The 22,150-nt window shown below is 49.5% G+C and overlaps 1 protein-coding gene across 1 annotated transcript in view; it reads left to right on the forward strand.

Moving 5' to 3' along the window:
* The window catches only part of POLA1 (DNA polymerase alpha 1, catalytic subunit), a 2,011,520-nt gene that overhangs the window by 1,061,953 nt on the left and 927,417 nt on the right, over positions 1 to 22,150 (forward strand). Inside the window, exon 31 of the mRNA XM_085622423.1 lies at positions 1,727 to 1,858. Within this exon, the coding sequence (XP_085478549.1) occupies positions 1,727 to 1,858 (132 nt within the window). The remainder of the gene's footprint in view (positions 1 to 1,726; positions 1,859 to 22,150) is intronic.

Genomic DNA, 22,150 nt, shown 5'->3' on the forward strand with positions numbered 1-22,150 from the left:
GCTACGTGGGTGCCAAAAGAGGTCGGGCGGTCCACAAACTGACCATCTCGGTGGGTCGTTCTGTGCACTAAAGCATGTTACTCCTTGGCTAAGAAGGAGCCTCCTGTGGGGCTGCATGCCAATTCTACCAGGGCATCTGCTGCCACTACTGCCTTGGGACGTGGCGTCCCCTTGCAGGACATTTGTCAGGCAGCTATGTGGGCCTCGCTGCACGCGTTTACCAAGCACTACTGCCTTGACAGTCAAGTCTGGAGGGACGGCTTCTTTGGCCGTTCCGTGCTCCGTGACTTTCTGGTGTAATCTTGTTCGCAGACCCACCACCGGGGTTGGAATTGCTGGGGTATCTATTCTAAGGTAAGGAATCTATCACTAACGTGTCTCTTTCAGATGCACAAGTTACTACTTGTGTAACGATACATCTGTAAAAGACATTAGTTAGTGATAGATTCCTTACCGCCCCATCCATCCTCCCCGTTCTGCGAACTGATTTCTAGGGTTAAGGTCCTCCCTTTCAGGGCGCTAGTTTCATGGCACCAATGGTCAGTACCTTGCATGGCTCTGTGTTCCTGGTGCGGAAAGTAGTGTACAGAACTGACGTCAGCGTGCATGGGTGGTGCCCAAGTACTCTCCGTGGCGTCATCTCGGCGCTTACGATGCCTGTGACGTACGCGGAGCCGCACGGCGCTACCTACTGACGTGCAGGGGTACTGCTAAGCAAAACGTTCCGGATCCAGTCTGACGCCTGGGGATGTTCTAAGGTAAGGAATCTATCACTAACTAATGTCTCTTACACATACTACTTGTGTAACGTTATAACTTGTGCTTTCATGCTTTTTCCCACCTTCCCGCTCTTCCCTTCTCCATTGCCTTGTGGTCTTTGCCACCCCTGCAGCCTTTTACTTCAGATGTCTTGGCTCTGTACATTTATGGGTCCTTTATTGGGGTTGCGACGTCTTTCTGGTGACGCCTTATGGTGACCTCTGCTTAATCTGGTGTTCCGGACTTGTTCTCCTTCACTGTTTTACTTTCTGGATGCGGACTTTCTGTCCTCGGCCAGGCTGTTTTTCCACTTTCCTTGTCTCCCTTTCACGTTGATTGGCCTTCGTTCTTGCGGGGTGGCTTTTCAGGGCACTGCTCTCTCACCGGTCAATTTCTTCCTATTTTTTCATCATTTTTGCACACTGTTCCCATATTCTCACAGTTTTTTGGTGATGGCTCCGTGTTCTGACACGGAAAAGTTTCTCCGAAAACTAATGTCAGCACACCGGAAGGGGCATATATGGCTCTGCTGACATGTCTGTGGATGACGTCAGGGCGGAGCCGGACGGCGCTGCCCCTTGGCGTGCAGAGGTGCTGCTGCAAAAGATTTTCCGGATCCAGTCTGACGCCTGGGGATATTCTAAGTTAAGGAATCTGCGGCTAGACTATGTCTCTATCAGATACATAGTTACCAAAGGTAAGTAACTCGTTCAACCCTGCTGGTCATTGCTAAGATATTAAATACTATGTTGACTTTATATGGTTGTCACTTGTGATTGTGGTTTATGCTACATGGCACTTTTTTTGTTTGTTTTACTGAAGGTGCAATAGTAACATATAGACCCTACTCATCTTGATAATATTTTCCTTTTGGCTCATTTGCCTCATACATTTGAAATGTATTGTGGGTATATGTAGAAATGTGGACTGTTCAAACTCAGCAGAGTCGTCTTCTTTCCTTTAACAGGCATTAACCAAGGATCCTCAGGATTATCCTGACAAAAAAAGCCTCCCACATGTACATGTTGCGCTCTGGATTAACTCTCAAGGAGGACGAAAGATGAAAGCTGGAGACACTGTATCTTATGTCATTTGTCAGGTACAATGATCGTAAAGAAGTGTCCAAGATAATACTAGAAATATAACGGAAATAAGAATTGTGATAGTCTGACTTGTGGCACCAGTTGCCTAAACTTTCTTAAAAAGTGAGAGCCCCAGCACATAATACAATTTTGCACATAATACAATTTTGCAATAATACTTAGGCTTTTAAACTGTGAAATAGCAAACAATCATGCTTTCCTTTTTCCATACTTGTGCAGTTGTACCCTTAATAAGTTAAGCAAGCTGTAGCTGATTCTATCTGTGTTATGAGGAGTATAACCGCTTCTGCATAGGATCCTTTATCAGTTAAAGTTTAAAAGCAGGGAAGAGCTTCATCATTGCTCTAGGGAGAACCATATTGAAACAACTGCAAACATGTCTATAAATTTCAGGGAAAATCTTACTGGTCTCTATATTATTAACATGATCACATGTGGTTCAGTTAACTGGTTTTAGTTGTTGAGAGAATTAATTGTTTTTCAAAAGTAGGGCAGCCACAGACCGTTCATGAGACTAATCTTTCTTGAGTGTACAGTGGCTGCCATTCCATAACTACAGGTGACGCACTTCAAGTGGGATCAGATTAGAAGCTGGTGAAGCAAAAGTTGGATGCGGAACCAAAGCTGAATTGAGGTCATATGAACTTGGTGGTGTATCCCTGCAGTGTAATATATGGGCCAGACAGATGATCTCTACTCATATTGCTGTGACTTAAATGACAGTGATAAGTTTGGGGAGGTAACCACTATATAGTTAATGGGCCCATATACATTTCTACCCATAGGAAAATACAGAAACAGTATCCATTTCGACTGTGGAGGTCAATTAAAGTAGAAAGTGTAGTGATTTTAACTGTGGATGAACCAACAAGCAGTGTTGTGTTGCAGGGTACCGCAACATGAAAAACCATGTCACAGACCCAACAAACTCTAAAGGCCACATCTTCAATCTTACCTTCTCAACATCACTTACAATTCAGTGCAGACCACCAGACCCTCATACTGGACTGACGGCTCTACCATCCATATCTCCCAGTTCTGCTTACTATCAATGAACCAAGGTCAACAAAAGAGACGTCTAAGCCTTCAGATACTTCGAAGATATTCTCCATAGACAACCTAATGCTGGAATTTCTCTCTCCCCATCAGCTTCACATCCGATGCCAACATGCTTCTGACCAACTTAAACAATATTTTGGAAAGGATTGTGCCAATTACAACACACCAGTACAAGCCAAAGCCTTCATCACCCTGATATTCTATAGATCTTGCTGACAATTAAGCGATCTATTCGCAGACAGACCAGAACATTGGAGAAAAATAGAACTTCTAATGACCTCTTGACACTGAAGGCACACCACATAACACGCATACAGCTCATCACATTAGCCAAAGCCAAGTACTACACAATCTCCATCAATGAAGACACTAGCAAAAGGAGAACACTGTTCAGGACAATTGAGCAGTGCATGAATCCCCACCAGACCCACCTATTCCTCACTCCACAGAAAAGTGCAATGCCATCAACCAATTTTTTCAGTGAAAAAATGCAGGTCTGACCGCACATCGATCATTCCTACCCTTCTTTAGCTCACACATGCAGCACTTCCTGTAACATTTGCAATGGCCAGCCTTCATAGCCCTATTTCCACTAAATTATTTTGACACATTCAAGTCCTTTAAAGCTGACACTTATGAAGATGTCTTACCATCGTCCTTAATCAAAGCTTTCTCTGGGGATGCTCTCGCGCCCTCTGCATAACATTGTCGGTTCCTCCCTCAATTATTGCATTGTCCCAGAAGCTCTCAAGACTAGCCATATCCCCTGACTCTTAAAGAAAAACACACTAGACTCTGATGACCTTGCCAACTACAGTCTCGTCACTCACATACCATTCATTACCAATATTATTGAAAATCTCCAAGATCACATCACTGCTAACCATCACCTGCACGACTTCCAGTCTGTCATCAGGCCACGCTGCAGCATGATGACCAACTAACCCATTGTGTACTATGTCTTCTTGACCGTTGATGAAGAGGACTACTTCCTCCTGATATTGGTGAACTTCAAAGCTGCCTTTCACACAGTCGACCATCTCATCCTCATGTGCACCCTTGACTTGCAAATGTGATTTAATGGCCAAATATCCTTCATTGGTTCTCCTCCTACTTTTCCAGCCAACACCAGTTTGTTCACATGGACACCTCCAGATTCCATCCAAAAATATCTATTGTGCGGAGTCCCCCAGGGTTCCATACTGTCTCCTATCATCTTCAACCTTTACGTAGAACTGCTTGGTGCTTTACTCGCAGATAGCAATATTCAAAAGTATGTTGATGTATAACTCTGCTTGAAAGTCTCCTGTGATTTAGACATCCAACGCCTCAAACACTTATTGTACATCATCCATATCTGGATGTTCCAACCCCTACCTGAAGTTAAATCCAAGCAAGACAAAACCCAAATATTGTTCCAAAAGCAAGAAACAAGATATAGTACGAACCTGACTTGATGATTTGAACTTTGTTGGTTTCGAACCCCAACTCTCAACAAATGCCAAATCGCACAGATTCACCCTGGATACCTCCCCTTCAGTGCGCAATCTGCCAAAAAGGATGGCAAGCTGGTACCGGTCTCTTTAAAAAAAATAAAAAAAAATAATAAAAAAAAAATCAGTCACTATTTCTTCAATAAAATGACATAAGACTTGCTGTTAAAACCATTGTACTCTTGAAACTGGGTGATAGTAATGCCCTACTTTGACCTCCCAACTCCACACAGGCAGCCCTTAGGGGCATGCCACATGTTGCAGCACATCTCAACCAGGGCCTGAAGAAATGTGATCACGTTACCATCACAGTGATGTGTGATTAATACATTTTCTCCCCTTGCCAGCCCACCCCCTCTTTAAATCGAACTACATCATTTACAAAGCCATCACAACCAGCAACCCTGTTTATCTTGCACACAAGCTCACCATCTTTGTTAGTTCTCAGCGCACTCACAGCCAGGATGCCATCAGCCTGCAAACTAAGAAGTGTAGAAACGAATAAACAAGACAGCAGGCCTTTTCCTTCAATGCATCCAGGATTTGTAACAACATCCCTGTATACATCAGGAACGCCTCAGTGCTGCTCCAGTTTAGGAAAGAGTTGAAGTCTGACCTCTTTAAAGAACACTACATCAAAATGCATTGCCGTCCACAACCCAAGCTTCCTTTCCTATTACTTGCAAACTTTAAACTTGCTTTTGACCATGTACAGTGCTCCACTGCCCTTTAGCTAGGTATGCGCTTTAGAAATAACATCCATGCTGTGAAGTGTGGAGCAGCCACAGAAGGAGCACACAAGACATCCAGCAACTCTCTCTCACTTTCTTTTTTGCAATCCTCAGCCAAGAGAAACCCCATATTCCAAAAATGACCTCACATAGCTACTTGAAATAACAGGACAGAACTGTGCTGTGAAGAAAGTCAGGACTTACCACACATCTTCCCTCTAACAAAAGATAACTAAAAAATATACTTGTTTAGGTCTAACAGCATTAATTCTAAATGTTTAAAATAACTACAATAAAGGACGCAGATTAAATATTCATTATCAGACAAATATTGTTTTTTTTTTTTTTAACAACCCCTTTATTACCACAAAAGTTACATTTCTAACTTTTACCAGTAGAATTTAGATTCTTATTGAAAGACAAATCCCTCTGCTCATTTTGTGCTGCATCATTAATCTTCCCATTTAATGCAACTCTTTTCAAACTCCTAATTTTACTGTCCTTGGGCTTAATGACCTTGTAAAACAGTTTAACAATTTATCTAGCTTCAGTAAACTTTGAGTTTTCACAGGTACCAACAAGTGTATACATTTTGACTAAATTGTCAACCTGAAATTGAATGTTTTTTTTATTTTTTATTTTAAATCACCTCAAGGTTTTTCTAAGCCACAGACTCATTCTTTCTGAACCTCCAACAATTATCCATTGATACTTCAATCCAAACTTGTATCCAGTGCATCCAACCCAGAACCAACTTGTGTGTCCTTGTACCCCTAAAGAGTTGAAAAGGTGTTTTGTTGGTTACTGTATTTGGTGACAATCTGGAAGCAACTAGTCTCTTTTAATTCTTTTCTTAATTTAAATGATTCTTGTTGACCAGTTGTATACCCTCTTTCAGTCCATGATTCAGACATTCTACCATGCCTTTGGTTTCAGGGCGATACCAAGAAATTTTTTATAGATAATTCCACAACTCTCAAACTCTATCTCTTTGGAACAAAATTGAAGCCCATTATCAGTTAACACTGTTTTGGGAAAATCCTCATGGCAGAAAAGTTCCTCAAGAAATGTTATACATTTACTAGAAGTAATATCTTTAACCTAAAACAGCATCTGAAAGAAACACGTTAGTTAGATTCCTCACCTTAGAATATCCCAGGGGTCAGGCTGGATCCGGAAAGATTTTTGTAGCAATACCCCTTGCGCGTCGCTAGGCATCGTCTGCTGCTCCCCGTCCGTCGTCGGCGGCATCGTGCGCCGGAATGACGTTGTCGGAGTACTTAGACGCCGCCCTTGCTCGCTGATGTCAGTTCTTCTTTTTTCTGTGCCAGTAAGCGCCGATTCGGGAAGAGCTTACTCCTAGTCATTTTTTGACTAACTTTTTTTTTACTCTTTTTGGTCTATCGACTCGACTCTGGTGCCGGTAGGATGCCTGGTTTTAAAGCCTGTGACGCCTGTCATCGCTTGATGTCGGTGACAGATCACCATCGCCGGTGACTTTATTGCCTGGGGGCCGACCATGAGGCGGAGTCGTGCCTCGATTGCCAGGCCTTGACATCGAAGGCTAGGCGGGAGCGGTCCCGTAAGCTTCTCGAGCTTCGGCACTCGGCTCCGCGCCGCTCTCGGTCCCGGTCCAGGAGGAGGTCCAAGGACCGATCGCGGAGCTGCAGCCATCGTCATCGCTCGTCGGGGTCTTTGGGTAAGTCGAAGCACTCCAAGAAGTCCAAGTGACGACATGGCTCTTCGGACTCCCCTCGTCCCGTCGGAGCCGCGTCCGTCCCCATACCCGCCGGTCCCTGGGACTCACGCGACTCCGGCGGATGTCGGTGCCTTCCTTTCGGCCATGAGGGGCCTGGCTCTGCCGTCGACGCCTGTAGGCGCGCCTTCGGGCCCTGCAGGTTCGACTGGGCACCTCGTCTGCCGGCGGCTCCGGCCCCGTCGACGGCTCCGGCCCCAACGCCGCAGGTCCCCGAGGGATCCAGGCCTGGAACTCGGTCGGCGCCGGTCGACCTCACGACTCCTCCTCCGCCGGCGCCGGTTCCACCTCCGACGCCATCCCCGTACGACGTCGTTCCCCAGTTTAGCCCCGGTCCGGGTCCGACGCCGGCACGGCGCTGCCCGGCGCCGATTGGTGAACGCTTCATCTACTGCCCGGCTCCAATCGTTCCTCCCGTTTATCGGGAATAGGATGACTAGGGCGACTGGGAGGGGTCTGATGACCCAATGGCCGCTCAGGCCCAACTTTCTCAGGACAGGGCAGAGGAATTGGGGGATGCCAGCGGTCTGGATACACCTGGCCTCGGAGGAGGGTGCAGCCTTCACAGTGGTGCTGCGCAAGGCGGCCGAAGCCCTAGGGCTCGAGTTGCCTGCTGTGGCCATGAGGACTAACGTCCTCACTGAGGTCCTTCAACCGACAGCAAGCTCCACTGAGCCTCTGCTGCAGTTTAATGAGGCCCTCATTGACCTTCTGCAGGGCACTTTGTCCAAGCCCTCCACAGTCCCTCCTGTAGACCGGAACGTTGCCCGGCGCCACCGCCCTGCTCCGGGCGACACCAGTTTCCTCTCCCAACACCCCATCCCGAGAGTCTGGTTATCCAGGCCTCAACCTCCCAATCCTCCTTCCCGTCCACTCCTCCAGATCGGGAATCCAAGAGGTTGGAACAGTTTGGCAAGAAGCTGTTCTCGTCCCTGAGTTTGGGGCTGCGGTCTTTAAATACCGCTTGCCTTTTGGACCGTTATTCCCACTCTCTGTGGGATACGGTGGAGGACGTGCTGCCCTTGTGCCCAGTGGAGGCCCGGACACGACTCACTCAAGCACTTGCTGACGGTTGAGATGCAGCACGGCATGCCATATGGTGTGGACTTGACACCACGGACTCGCTGGGTCGGGCGATTTCCACCACGGTGGCGCTTCGGCGTCACGCCTGGCTGAGGTCCACGTCATTTTCGGGGGATGTCCAGAGTTCCCTCATGGACATGCCCTTTGATGGCACTCTCCTTTTTGGTGAGAAGGCGGACAGTGCGCTGGCTCGGTTCAAGGACTCCCAGGCCACGGCCAAGTCCTTGGGTCTTTCGGCCCCGTGGCCGCAAACTTCCGCCTTTCGTCCCTTTCGTGGCCAAGGGGCGCCTCCTCACGTCTGCCCAGCCACCGGCCGCAGAACCAACCTGCACGCGGTCGCGGACGTGGATTCCGCCGAGGCGGTACTGGAGGTAACGTGCCGGTCAGTCCACATCCACCCCGGCAGCATCCGCCTCAAAGCCCTCCTAGTCCGAGTTTTCAGGCCCATTCAACGCCAGTGGGCGGCAGAGTTCGCCATCACCTGCACCACTGGCGCTCCATCACGTCGGACAGGTGGGTGCTGCAAATCGTCCGAAGGGGCTACTCCCTCCCCTTCGAGACGACCCCTCCAGCCATGCCACCGCTGAACCACCGTATGTCGGGGGATCATTTGCATCTTCTACGAGAGGAAGTTTCGGCCCTCTTGGCCAAAGAGGCCGTCGAGCGTGTTCCTGGTCCAGAAGTAGGTCGTGGTTGTTATTCCCACTACTTTCTGGTTCCCAAGAAGGGCAAAGGGGGCCTATGCCCGATCTTGGACCTCAGGAGCGTCAATGCCTTCCTCCGGAAGGACCGGTTCAAGATGCTCACTTTTGCTCAGGTTCTGGCTGCCCTAGACCCTGGAGACTGGATGGTAGCGTTGGACTTGCAGGACGCTTATTTCCACATCCCCGTCCTGCCGGCCCACCGGCGTTACCTGCGGTTCACGGTGGGTCAGGAGCACTTTCAGTTCACCGTGCTCCCCTTCGGCCTCACCAGTGCCCCTCGGGTGTTCACGAAAGTGATGGCGGTGGTCGCAGCTCATCTGCGCAGATCAGGGGTTCCAGTCTTCCCCTATCTCGACGACTGGCTGTTGAAGGCGGGCTCGCCCCAGCAAGTCGTCTCCCACCTCCAGACTACGGCCGACCTCCTGCATTCGCTGGGGTTTTCCATCAATGTGCCGAAGTCTCACCTGAGTCCCTCCCAGAAGCTCCTTTTCATTGGAGCGGTTCTCGATTCGGCGCAGTTCCGGGTCTATCCGCCTGAACAGCGGGTCCGGGACATTCAGGCCCTGATTTCCATCTTTCGGCCTTTGTCCTGGGTTTCGGTCAGGTTGGTGCTGCGGCTTCTGGGGCTGATGGCCTCCTGCATCCTGTTGGTACCTCACGCCAGGTGGCGGATGCGGGCTCTGCAGTGGGACCTGAAGTTTCAGTGGGCCCAGCATCGAGGCAACCTGTCCGACCATGTCCTGATCTCGGAGGGCACTGCGACCCAGCTGCAGTGGTGGCTCACGGACCGCGATTCGGTCAAGGGCAAGAGCCTCTCCCTTCCCCAACCGGAGCATGTCGTAGTGACGGATGCGTTCCTCCTGGGATGGGGTGGCCATATGGGAGAGGCGGAGATCAGAGGCCTCTGGTCTCCGGCGGAGTCTCGTCTCCACATCAACCTGTTGGAGTTGAGAGCGATCCGACTTGCACTGAAAGCCTTCCTTCCCTCTGTCAGGGGAAGTGTCGTGCAGGTGTTCACAGACAACATCACCGCCATGTGGTATTGCAACAAACAGGGCGGGGTGGGGTCGTGGACCCTTTGTCAGGAGGCTCTGCGCCTCTGGACGTGGCTGGAACACCAGGGCGTCACCCTAGTGGTTCAACATCTGGCGGGCTCTCTGAACACCAGAGCAGACGAACTCAGCCGCCGGTGCATGATGGATCACGAATGGCGTCTGAACTCCGAAGTGGCGCAAGGTCTCTTTCAGCAGTGGGGAGAGCCTTGGTTAGATCTATTCGCCACCGAAGAGAACGCGCAATGTCAGCAGTTCTGCGCGTTGGAATTTCCAAGGCGGCACTCGCTCGGCGACGCTTTTCACGAGTGGAGTTGCAGTTTGTTGTACGCCTTTCCGCCTTTACCACTTCTGCCCAGAGTGCTGAAGAAGATCAGGCACGACCGGGCCCAAGTCATCTTGGTGGCTGCGGATTGGGCACGAAGGTACTGGTATCCCGAGCTACTCAGTATGTTGACCGATCCTCCGATACGTCTGCCCCTTCGGGAGGATCTTCTGTCGCAGCAGCAGGGGACGGTCCTACACCCGAACCTGTCCAGCCTCCACCTCCATGCGTGGAGATTGAGCGGCGGCAGTTGATGCCATTTGACTTGCCTCCTGAAGTCTGTGATATCATTCTGGCAGCCAGGCGTCCCTCCACAAAGACGGTATACGCCTGCCGGTGGAACAAATTTGTGGCATGGTGCACAGCAAAGGCTGTGGATCCCCTTTCCGCCCCTCTTTCTGAGGTTCTCCTCTTTCTTCTTTCTTTGGCCCGGCAGGGCTCTTCCCTGGGCACCTTGAAAGGTTATCTTGCTGCCATTTCTGCCTTCTTGCGGCTTCCTGATCAGCCTTCTCTTTTCAAGTCCCCTGTAGTTACACGCTTTCTAAAAGGCATTACTCACACGTTCCCTCCTGTCCCTTTTGTATTGCCTCAGTGGGACTTGAATCTTGTTCTCACATTTCTAATGTGCGCTCCCCTTGAGCCTCTTCACAATTGTCCTCTGCGTCTTCTGACTCTTAAGACTGCTTTTCTGGTAGCCATCACCTCAGCTAGACGGGTGAGTGAGCTCCAGGCTTTATTATCAAAGCCTCCTTTTCTCTCTGTTCATCCGGACAAGGTTGTCCTTCGGCCTGGTCCCTCCTTTCATCCGAAAGTGGTGACTCCATTTCATCTTGGGCAGTCTGTCACCTTGCCCACCTTCTTTCCGCATCCTTCCAAAGAGGAAGAGAGGCTCCACCGTCTGGACCCAAAACGTGCGCTCTCCTTTTATCTGGACCGCACAAAGCAGTTCCGGGTGGACGACCAACTTTTCGTTGGATACGTGGGCGCTAAGAAGGGGAAAGCTGTGCACAAACGGACCATCTCTCGGTGGGTCGTTTTGTGCATCAAAATTTGTTACTCCTTGGCAAAAAAGGACCCTCCTGTTGGGCTGCGCGCCCATTCTACTCGGGCCACAGCGGCTACTACTGCTTTGGGACGGGGTGTCCCTTTGCAGGACATCTGTCAGGCGGCGACGTGGGCTTCGCTACACACGTTTGCCAGACCTTATTGCCTTGACAGCCAAGTCCGGAGGGATGGCTTCTTTGGCCGTTCTGTCCTCCAGGACTTTCTGGTGTGATCTTGGTTCGCAGACCCACCACCGGGGATGGTATTGCTTGGGTATCTATTCTAAGGTGAGGAATCTAACTAACGTGTTTCTTTCAGATGAACAAGTTACTTACCTTCGGTAACGATGTATCTGTAAGAAACATTAGTTAGTTAGATTCCTCACCGACCCACCCATCCTCCCCGTTCTGCGAACTGACATCTAGGGTTAAGGTTATCCTTTTCAGGCCCCTAGATTTTCTTTTTGGCACCAGTGTCGGTCTTTGCATGGCTCTGCGTTCCTGGCGCGGAAAGCTATGTACAAGAACTGACGTCAGCGCGCGAGGGCGGCGTCTAAGTACTCCGACGTCATTCCGGCGCACGACGCCGACGACGGACGCGGAGCCGCAGACGACGCCTAGCGACGCGCAAGGGGTATTGCTGACGAAAAATCTTCCGGATCCAGTCTGACGCCTGGGGATATTCTAAGGTGAGGAATCTAACTAACTAATGTTTCTTACAGATACATCGTTACCGAAGGTAAGTAACTTGTTCTTCGTCGCGAGTGGAGTTGCGGTCTGTTGTACGCCTTTCCGCCTATACCACTTCTGCCCAGAGTGCTGAAGAAGATCAGGCGCGACCGGGCCCAAGTCATCTTGGTGGCTCCGGATTGGGCACGAAGGTACTGGTATCCCGAGCTACTCAGTATGTCCATCGATCCCCCGATACGACTGCCTCTTCAGGAGGACCTTCTGTCGCAGCAGCAGGGGAAAGTCCTCCACCCGAACCTGTCCAGCCTCCACCTCCATGCGTGGAGATTGAGCGGCGACAGTTGATGCCATTTGACTTGCCTCCTGAAGTCTGTGATATCATTCTGGCAGCCAGGCGTCCCTCCACAAAGACGGTATACGCCTGCCGGTGGAACAAATTTGTGGCATGGTGCACAGCAAAGCCTGTGGATCCCCTTTCTGCCCCTCTTTCTGAGGTTCTCCTCTTTCTTCTTTCTTTGGCGCAGCAGGGCTCTGCTCTGGGCACCTTGAAGGGTTATCTTGCTGCAATCTCTGCCTTCTTAAGGCTTCCTGATCAGCCTTCTCTTTTCAAGTCCCCTGTTGTCTCCCGTTTTCTCAAGGGCATTACTCATATGTTCCATCCTGTTCCATTTGTAATGCCTCAGGGGGACTTGAACGTTGTTCTTACTTTTCTGATGTGCGCTCCCTTTGAGCCCCTTCACAACTGTCCACTTCGTCTACTGACTCTGAAAACTGCCTTCCTGGTGGCTATCACCTCCGCTAGGCGGGTGAGTGAGCTCCAGGCTCTGTCAGCTAAGTCTCCCTTCCTTTCGGTTCATCCGGATAAGGTTGTCCTCCGGACCCGTCCTTCTTTCCTTCCTAAAGTCGTGACTCCCTTTCACATCTGGCAATCTGTCACGCTTCCCACCTTTGTGAGAAGTTGGCCTGATATATGATGTCACTAGTTCTAGTGTACACCTTGTATCAGTCCAAACAACCCTTATGGTGATTGGTTGTAAAGTCAACCTTATAGACCAGCTATCCTAGTGGTAGCATGGACAAGAGCAGTCTTAGGCTAAACTCTGTATGGCATGTGAAGCCAGCTGTTATACCATTTGCAACCCCTTGAATACCAAATGAAAGGACACCACAACAGATATATTATAAAAATAGAATGTATTTATTCTAGTCAAAACACCCTCAGCACTCTTTGAGATTCCAGGTAAGTACAACACAGTCTTATTTAAGCATACATAAGTCTCACAGGTAAGTAATACACTTAGGCCCTAGGGGCCACGCAAACCATATACTAAGTAAGTGGTATAAGAACCACTGTCACGAACACAGGATAGGCCTAGGCCTATGGAATCGCTGGGGCTACACTATCCTATCAGTTGCTAGGCAGTGGGAGGCCCACGGGATTCAGGTGCAGAGTGGAAACACTCACGCGTAATGCGTAAAAGTCGATAGAAATAGTAGTTTTTAGAATTTAACAGTTTTAGGATACTTCTGGAATAGCTAGGAAGTTGAGACTTGGAAACTAGACCCTAGGATAGTCAATACCCTTGTGAGCACCGGAGTACTCAAGTTACCTAGCCCACGGGCTGCGGGTGCATAGGTGTGAACTTGTGTCGGGTTTCGTCGTCGACTCCTATGGATGCCTGAAGAAAGTTGCTGACAGGCAGTCAGTGAAGAGTGTCCGGTGGATTCCAAGGATGGAATCGGAAAGGAGGATACCTGCAAGCAGAGGGGACAGAGTCTAGATCACCAGCCAGGAGCCGGGAAGGAACCAGGAAGGAACCAGGCGATGTCGTGAAGATGCAGGTGAAGAGGTGAAGCTTGTCGCAGCAGCCACGGGTACCAGGAGGCGTCGAGGACGACCAGAACCAGGAGGCGAGCTGTCCCACGAAGGCTCTTGCTGTCGGCGGCGTCGATGTCGAGTTAGGACCCAACAAGCCTTGGCAAGCACAACCCACGCAGGATGGAGGACTTGCTTCTGTCGCAGACCAGGAAGGTTTGGGGTGCTTCCCTTTTACAGGGGAGCGGGTGCCAGTCTGGAGGAGCCGGACCAGCAAGGCAAATTTGAAGGTTCATCGTCACAGAGGTCACTAGCCAACGGGCCAGCAACCGGACAACACGTCGAGCAACTCAGGTGCAGAAGGGCCCCACGCAGAACACGTGAAGTGTGGGGAGCTGATCTTCTTTGCAGATGGTGCTCGGGATTGGGGCTTCTCAATTCCCCAAGCACAGCCTCGAGGAAGCCTCAGAAGTCGCGCTAGTCAGTTACTAGCCACTTTTCCCAAGTCGCTGGTCCCACATCCCTCGTTGCCTCCACGGGTCTCAGCTTTGCTGTAGATGTGGATCTGGTTCAGAGGTGTCTGGAAGTCACGGCGCTGGTCAGTCTCTGCAGTCGTCCCTCGTAGGATCAGTCGCAAAGCAAGCAGCGGTCGCTGGATGGTGCCTGGTTGCCCAGGGTGGTCACTCCTTGGCCACAAGGGAGATTCTTCAGTCTTCTTCCGTAGTAGAATGTCGAAGGTCCAGAGTTTCTGTTGAAGATGCAGGTTCAGGATAATCCCAAGTCCTAGGGACTCAGCTCCCACTCTTATACTAATCTGGGGGGCTGGGTTACCTGCTAGGTCCCTCCTATGGGTGGGACCAGGGAGGGGGGTGGTTACACCCCCTTCCCTTTGTCCAGTTTCGCGCCAGAACTGGGGCTGGAGTGCCCCAGCACCGGTTTGAACTGGACTATGCATGGAACACCTTGTGTGCCCCAGGCATGTCTCATTCCTTTCACCCCTCCCTGCCCCAATACACTACAGTCTGTCTGGGGAGGTGCTAGCACCTCCCCAAGCAGGAAACCTATTGTCCAGGCCTCCCTGGCTGGGAGGGCTCCCAGCTGCAGGAGGTCAGACTCGTGTCTGTGGCAGCAGCATCCATTTTGTGATGCTGAGGCTTTGGTCAGAGTTAAACAGCAAAGTAGGATTTTAACATGTCTCTCCCTCTAGAAGGGAGGAATAATATCCTCATCACCAGAAATGGTATGGGGGTATTATTCCAAAGTGTTAGACACCTTACACGACATGTTTTGATAAAGCCAAACCATAGTTACCATAACCGTTCAAGATTATAAGGTACTTGAAGAGTATATGGTAGGCTATATCATAGAACAGCTATAAGGACATGGTTCCGAAAGCTGCAGACAGGCTCAGCTCATGCTAGAGCACCATCTCACATGTTACCAAGCACTCTGCCTCCAGGATTGTTAAGGCCTGCCATAGGAGTGACTGATAGGTACACATGTGTCTATATATAAGGGTAGATATAGGCATACTATATCTAAGCAAGGGGTGATTACACGACCCTGCCCCAGCTGAGTGATCAGCCAGTTGTGTCTGATTATAAGGCCAGGCCAGGGGTGGCATAATACATGCTGCAGCCCCTGGTAGGCCTAGGGTACACCTATGCCCTGGGTACCTAGGGTACACTGTACAGGGTCCAATAAGGTGATCCTTACCAATTGGGTATGTACCTAGGGTACATGGAGTCCATTTTAAAGAGAGAGCAGACAGCCTGAGACCCTGAATGGCAGGATCTCAGGCCAACTAAGTCGAGAAACCAGCTAGACACTAGGCAAAAAGTTGGGGGTAACCATAGTCAGATATCCACCTTCCTACAACCTTCTTTCCGCCTCCGCATCCTTCAAAAGATGAAGAGAGGCTCCACCGTCTGGACCCAAAACGTGCGCTATCATTTTATTTGGCCCGCACAAACCAGTTCCGGGTGGACGACCAACTTTTTATTGGATATGTAGGTGCGAAGAAGGGTAAAGCAGTGCACAAGCGGACCATCTCGCGATGGGTCGTGTTGTGTATTAAACTCTGCTATTCTTTGGCGAAAAAGGTCCCTCCTGTTGGGCTGCGAGCCCATTCCACCCGGGCCACAGCGGCGACATCTGCCCTGGGACGGGGAGTCCCCTTGCAGGACATCTGTCAGGCGGCGACGTGGGCTTCACTGCACACGTTCGCCAAGCACTATTGCCTGGACAGCCAAGTCCGGAGAGATGGCCACTTTGGCCGTTCTGTCCTCCAGGACTTTCTGGTGTGATCTTGGTTCGCTGGCCCACCTCCGGGGTTGGTATTGCTGGGGTATCTATTCTAAGGTGAGGAATCTAACTAACGTGTTTCATTCAGATGAACAAGTTACTTGCCTTCGGTAACGATGTATCTGTAAGAAACATTAGTTAGTTAGATTCCTCACCGACCCACCCAGCCTCCCCGTTCTGCGAACCGACATCTAGGGTTAAGGTTCTCCCTTTCAGGGCCCTAGATTTTTTGGCACCAGTGTCAGTCTCTTGCAAGCTATGTATAAGACCTGACGTCAGCGCGCGAGGGCGGCGTCTAAGTACTCCGACGTCATTCCGGCGCACGACACCGACGACGGACGCGGAGCCGCAGACGACGCCTAGCGACGCGCAAGGGGTATTGCCACAAAAATCTTTCCGGATCCAGCCTGATGCCTGGGGATATTCTAAGGTGAGGAATCTAACTAACTAATGTGTCTTACAGATACATTGTTACCGAAGGTAAGTGCCATCCTGAGAACAGGTCTACTGCAACAATTCAAAATGGTAAACTATTTTCCCCTCAAAGGTCCCACATAATCAACAAACATCTTCCCAACAACCACTCTGAAGGTTGCTGCAGACCATAGGAGGAACACTAGTTTTCAACATGTCACTGACAAGCCATTCTCTGCAAATTTTAACAAATATGTCCACCTCTAGATCAAAACCAGGCCACCAAAGGTCAGTAGGAATACATTCCTTAGCTTTATAAATGCCAAAATGACCTTTATTAGTAACATCCAACATCTTTCTCCTCAATTTCATTGGAACATTAGGTGATCAGTACAAGATAGTCCAACCCTAGCTTCTAAGTACAGTCGTAATTCTTCTTAAAGCTATTTCTGATTCGGTCACCCATCACTCAAAACCTTTTTTTTTTCTCCCATTTAGACAATATGTAATCCTGTAAAATTTCAATTTCCAAATGTTTAAGTATAACATTCTTTGTTCCAACCACACATCCTCATTTATGCTTTCCTCCCTGAACATAGAATTGTATTATACATGTGTGGACAAACAGTCTGACACACAATTTACTTTACCGGGTATGTACTCCATTGTAAAAGTATGTTCCAGTAATCCACTGCCCATTTTCTAATGCGTGCAGAAACTGTGTCCAACCCTTTTTTAATAAAGATCTCTTTCAGAGGTTTTGGTCAGACCTGATAAGTGTTACCCTGAAGAAAATTGCTGGATTTCTTAATAGCCCAGCTGACCCACAAACCAAACAGAGCAGTAGTAGACGTTTGTGATTGCACAAGGGCTAGTTTTATGATTTTACTATGTATCGCTACACCTCAGAAAAATCCCCACGAATTACAGACCTCTCAATATACAATAATAACAGAATAGGGAGTGCTCTCCAAATAATCACTGGGGTATTGGAATAGTATCCACAATGACTCCATGGCTGAGGTCCAAATGAATGGCATCTTGTCCTCCCCTTTTTCAAATCTACAGAGGCCCTGGCCAGGGCTGCACCCTCTTCCCGTTACTATTTGCCCTAGCTATTGAGCCACTAATGTGCCTCCTACGCAGTGACTTACGGGCACAGGGCTGGAGGTGGGGGAGTGAACCGGAGGACCGTGTGGCACCATATTCAGATGTTCTCTTTTTCCTTGGAACCCTCCAGCCTCTGGCTCACACAGCCTGGAGATTCTCCGTCTCTATGGTGAGGCTTCCGGCCTCAGCATTAACACGTGTAAATCAGTCCTGGTAGAAGTAAGAGGTGCTGCTTAGGGACATTGCTGGTGGCCAGACATCCCCCTACAGCGGAACGCATATAAATACTTGGGGATTCACATATCTCACCTCCCAGACCTGGCCTGGACCCTTGACTTTCGAAACCTGGCCTGGACCCTTGACTTTCGAAACCTGGCCTGGACCCTTGACTTTCGAAACCTGGCCTGGACCCTTGACTTTCGAAACCTGGCCTGGACCCTTGACTTTCGAAACCTGGCCTGGACCCTTGACTTTCGAAACCTGGCCTGGACCCTTGACTTTCGAAACCTGGCCTGGACCCTTGACTTTCGAAACCTGGCCTGGACCCTTGACTTTCGAAACCTGGCCTGGACCCTTGACTTTCGAAACCTGGCCTGGACCCTTGACTTTCGAAACCTGGCCTGGACCCTTGACTTTCGAATCCTGGCCTGGACCCTTGACTTTCGAATCCTGGCCTGGACCCTTGACTTTCGAATCCTGGCCTGGACCCTTGACTTTCGAATCCTGGCCTGGACCCTTGACTTTCGAATCCTGGCCTGGACCCTTGACTTTCGAAACCTGGCCTGGACCCTTTACTTTCGAAACCTGGCCTGGACCTTTGGTAGAGACCTACACTGCTGGAACAGCCTCCCACCCAATCCCGTGGGACACAGTGTACTCTTCAAGATGATGTGCCTCCCCTGATATCTGTATGTCCTTGCAAATTTCCCATATCACAGGGGTGATTCCGATCTCTGACTTTAAAACTCGCCACCTTCTTTTCCATCGTATTTCTCTTATGCCGTTTCTCGCAAATGTTATAGACTCCTAACATCTTGCAACGCAAGAAAGAGTTCGACGAAAAGCTAAAATTCTACAGCATACCGTCGAAGACTACGCCTGAAACAGAATGGGGCGTTGAGAACTTCCAAGCGCCGAACACACCTGAACCTGGAGAGGAACAGGAAGATAACCTGTACTATGGGACAGGCGAAGGGGAAGAAGATGACTTACCAAGAGTCGACTTCTTCTTCTTCTTCGGAGGCTCAAGACTTGCCGTGGGAAGACCTCGACGCCGAATCACCAGAAGAGGGCGTAGATTCATATCAGTCGAGGCCTTCGCCGCCGGACGACATAGGGATCTACAATCAAGTCATCAAAAGGGCTGCTGACACATATGGAGTGCAGGAAGAGAAACCCCAGTTTTGCTTCCTTTTGGAGACCTTGTTGCCTTCCCAGACAAAAAGCCAGTTCCTGCCCATGCTCCCAAGTGTTCTGGACCAGGGGAAGGAGGCATTCAAAGAGCCTGCCATGTGTAGAGCTGTGACTCCACGAGCAGGGAAAAAATATAAACATTCTTCGAAGGACCCCATGTACATCAGAGGGTCAGCACCAGCCGACTCCATCATTACATCCACGGCTCGGAAAAGAGCAAATATACCCTTAAACTCGGGCCCTCCACCAGACAAAGAAAGCAAGAGGATGGACATGATAGGTAGGAAGATGGAAAGGAGTGCAGCTATACAATGGCGCATCGCCAACTCCAATGCACTCATCAACAGGCACGCATACCAGCACTGGGAAGGAGTGGGAGAACTTCTCAAGCACATACCAGAACAATACCAGAGAAGAGCAAGCCATCTGGTAGAAGAGGGGAAGAACATGGCTAATACATGTTTAAAGTCAGCCCTAGACGCAGCAGACACACCTAGCAGGCAGATGATGCTGGGGATCACAGAAAAGAGGCATGCCTGGTTAAGAATTTCAGGTTTCAAGAATGAGGTCCAAAACAACCTCCTCAACACACCCTTCAACGGGGAACAACTGTTAGGAACACCAGTTGATGAAAAATTGAACCAGCTGAAAAAAGATAACGAAACAGCTAGGTCTATGGGGGCGCTGCAGTTCTGAGGTATGAGAAGAGGAACACCTTCCAGGAGACCAACAGGCAGAGGAAATCATCAGCCTGGGGCAACACACCAAACCACCCAGCAAAGTTATCAAGGGAGTAACCAGGGACAGCAGCAGCAGAAATGGCAGTACCAGCCCAGAGGACAACCCTTTCGAGGGCGTGGCCGAGGAAGGGGTAACGGCCAGAGGGGACGTCTGCCTCCCACAGAAAAGTGACTCACCAGCAAAAACAACGCACTCCTGGATGAGACCTCAGGAAGTGCAGAAAGAGCCAAGACAAAAACAAGCAAAAAACAAAATCTTCAACAGCTCCTCCAACACACATCGCCTGTAGGAGGCAGATTAAGACTCTTCCTCCAGGAGTGGAGGAAAATAACATTAGACAAATGGATATTGAACCTCATACAATATGGGTACTGTATAGACCTGGAAAGGACACCGCAAAACAGAAGGCCAAGGGTCAGGGTGCACACAACAGAAGAGCTGACACACTTGAGGGAGGAAGCAAGAGAACTGCTAAAGAAAAGAGCCATAGAAATTGTGCCGCAAAAACAATGGAACAAAGGGGTTTACTCAACCTACTTCCTCATACCAAAGGTAGACGGAACATTACGTCCAATTCTAGACCTCCGATTTCTAAACGGGTTCATAAAGACTCAAAAGTTCAAGATGACCTCGCTCCAAGAGGTCATACCTCAACTACAAAAAGGAGACTACATGGCAACTATAGACTTAAAGGACGCCTACTTGCACATCCCCATCAACAGCAAACACAAACACCTCCTCAGGTTTACAATAGGCACAAATCACTACCAGTTCACAGTGCTAGCTTTTGGACTAAAATCAACACCGAGAGTCTTCACAAAATGTCTGGCGGCAGTAGCAGCACACTAACGAAGGAAGGGGATACATGTATACCCATACCTCGACGACTGGCTGGTAAAAGCAAGCTCATACCACAGGTGCAGGTAGCACATAGAGATAGTGATACAGACGCTTGCCCAACTGGGGTTTTCGATCCATTGGGAGAAGACGTCAATAGAACCAGAACAACTGAAGATGTTCTTAGGAGCAGACATCAACACCATACAGAGCACGGTGATTCCATGTGCACAGAGGACTCGGGCTATATGCAACGAGATGCGTCTTTAACACAGGGGGCAAGCTCTGACAGTGAGGACTGTGAGCAAACTGATGGGGATGATGGCATCATGCATACATTTGGTACCGAATATTCGCCTACACAAGAGCCCATTCCAAGAATGGATACAGCAGCAATGGTCACAAGCAACCGGGAGTTGGAAGGATCTAGTGGTTGTAACACAGACAGTACAGCAATAAATAGCATGGTGGAACCAGAAGAACTTAGCACAGGGTAATCCATTCACACAACCAACTCCAACTGTAACCATTTCAACAGACGCCTCCCAGAAGGGGTGGGGAGCGCACACAAACAACCTCAAAGTAAAAGGATTGTGGGGAAGTCAAGATGCAATAAAGCACATCAACTACCTAGAACTCAAGACAGTGTTCCTAGCCTTAAAGGCCTTTCAGAAACTGCTGTACGGGAACAGAGTACTGATACAAACAGACAATACAACTACCATGTTCTACATCAACAAGCAAGGAAGGACACAGTCAGTGACACTCTCCCGGCTAGCGCAGGAAATATGGAGATGGGCAATCCCCAGAAAAATAGACCTGTTAGCAATACATCTACCAGGGAAGGACAGTGTAGAAGCAGACTGGCTCAGCTGACAGACGTCAGCATCCCACAAATGGGAGATCATCCAACAGGAAATCCAGAAGGTATTCCACAAATGGGGGACTCCACAAATAGACCTCTTTGCAACGCACCAAAATGCCAAAACTTCGCATCCAGAGTACCGTGCAAACAGTCCCTGGGGAATGCGCTATGGATAAGCTGGTCAGGGACATTTGCCTACGCTTTTCCACCAATACAGCTACTACACAGAGTGCTGAACAAGTGGAGGTTCAGCAGCATGACGCTCATCCTGATAGCACCCCAATGGGCCAGACAAACATGGTTCTCACAAATCATGGAGCTCTCACAAACGCACGCACACAGGTTCCCCGCCAGGAAGGACCTGCTAACGATGCAAAACGGAAGAGTACTACACCCAGAACCAGAAGGCCTCATCCTAGCTGCATGGCTCCTGAGGACCTAGAGTTCGCACACCTCAAATTTGGCAAGTACGATGGCGGTACTCAGAGAGGCAAGAAGACCGACCACAAGAAAGTGCTACATAGCAAAGTGGAAGAGATTCACCGAATGGTGCATTAGAGAAAATCTGCAAACAAAAATTACTAAGGAATCAACAGTACTAAGATACCTGACACATCGACTACAGAATAAACTAGGCTACACATCCCTAAGGGTCCACTTAGCGGCAATTGTGGCTTACACAAGAGGAGAAACAGTGAAAAGTTTCTTCACATCACAGGTGGTAAAAAGATTCCTAGAAGGTGCAAAAAGGATCGCACCTCCAGGCAGAATGCCAGCACCAGCATGGAACCTCAATGTTGTGCTAACACAACTGATGAAAGTACCATTTGAGCCTATTCACAAACCTACACT

Source organism: Triturus cristatus, chromosome 8 (genome assembly GCF_964204655.1).
Source record: "Triturus cristatus chromosome 8, aTriCri1.1, whole genome shotgun sequence".
NCBI lineage: Eukaryota > Metazoa > Chordata > Amphibia > Caudata > Salamandridae > Triturus > Triturus cristatus.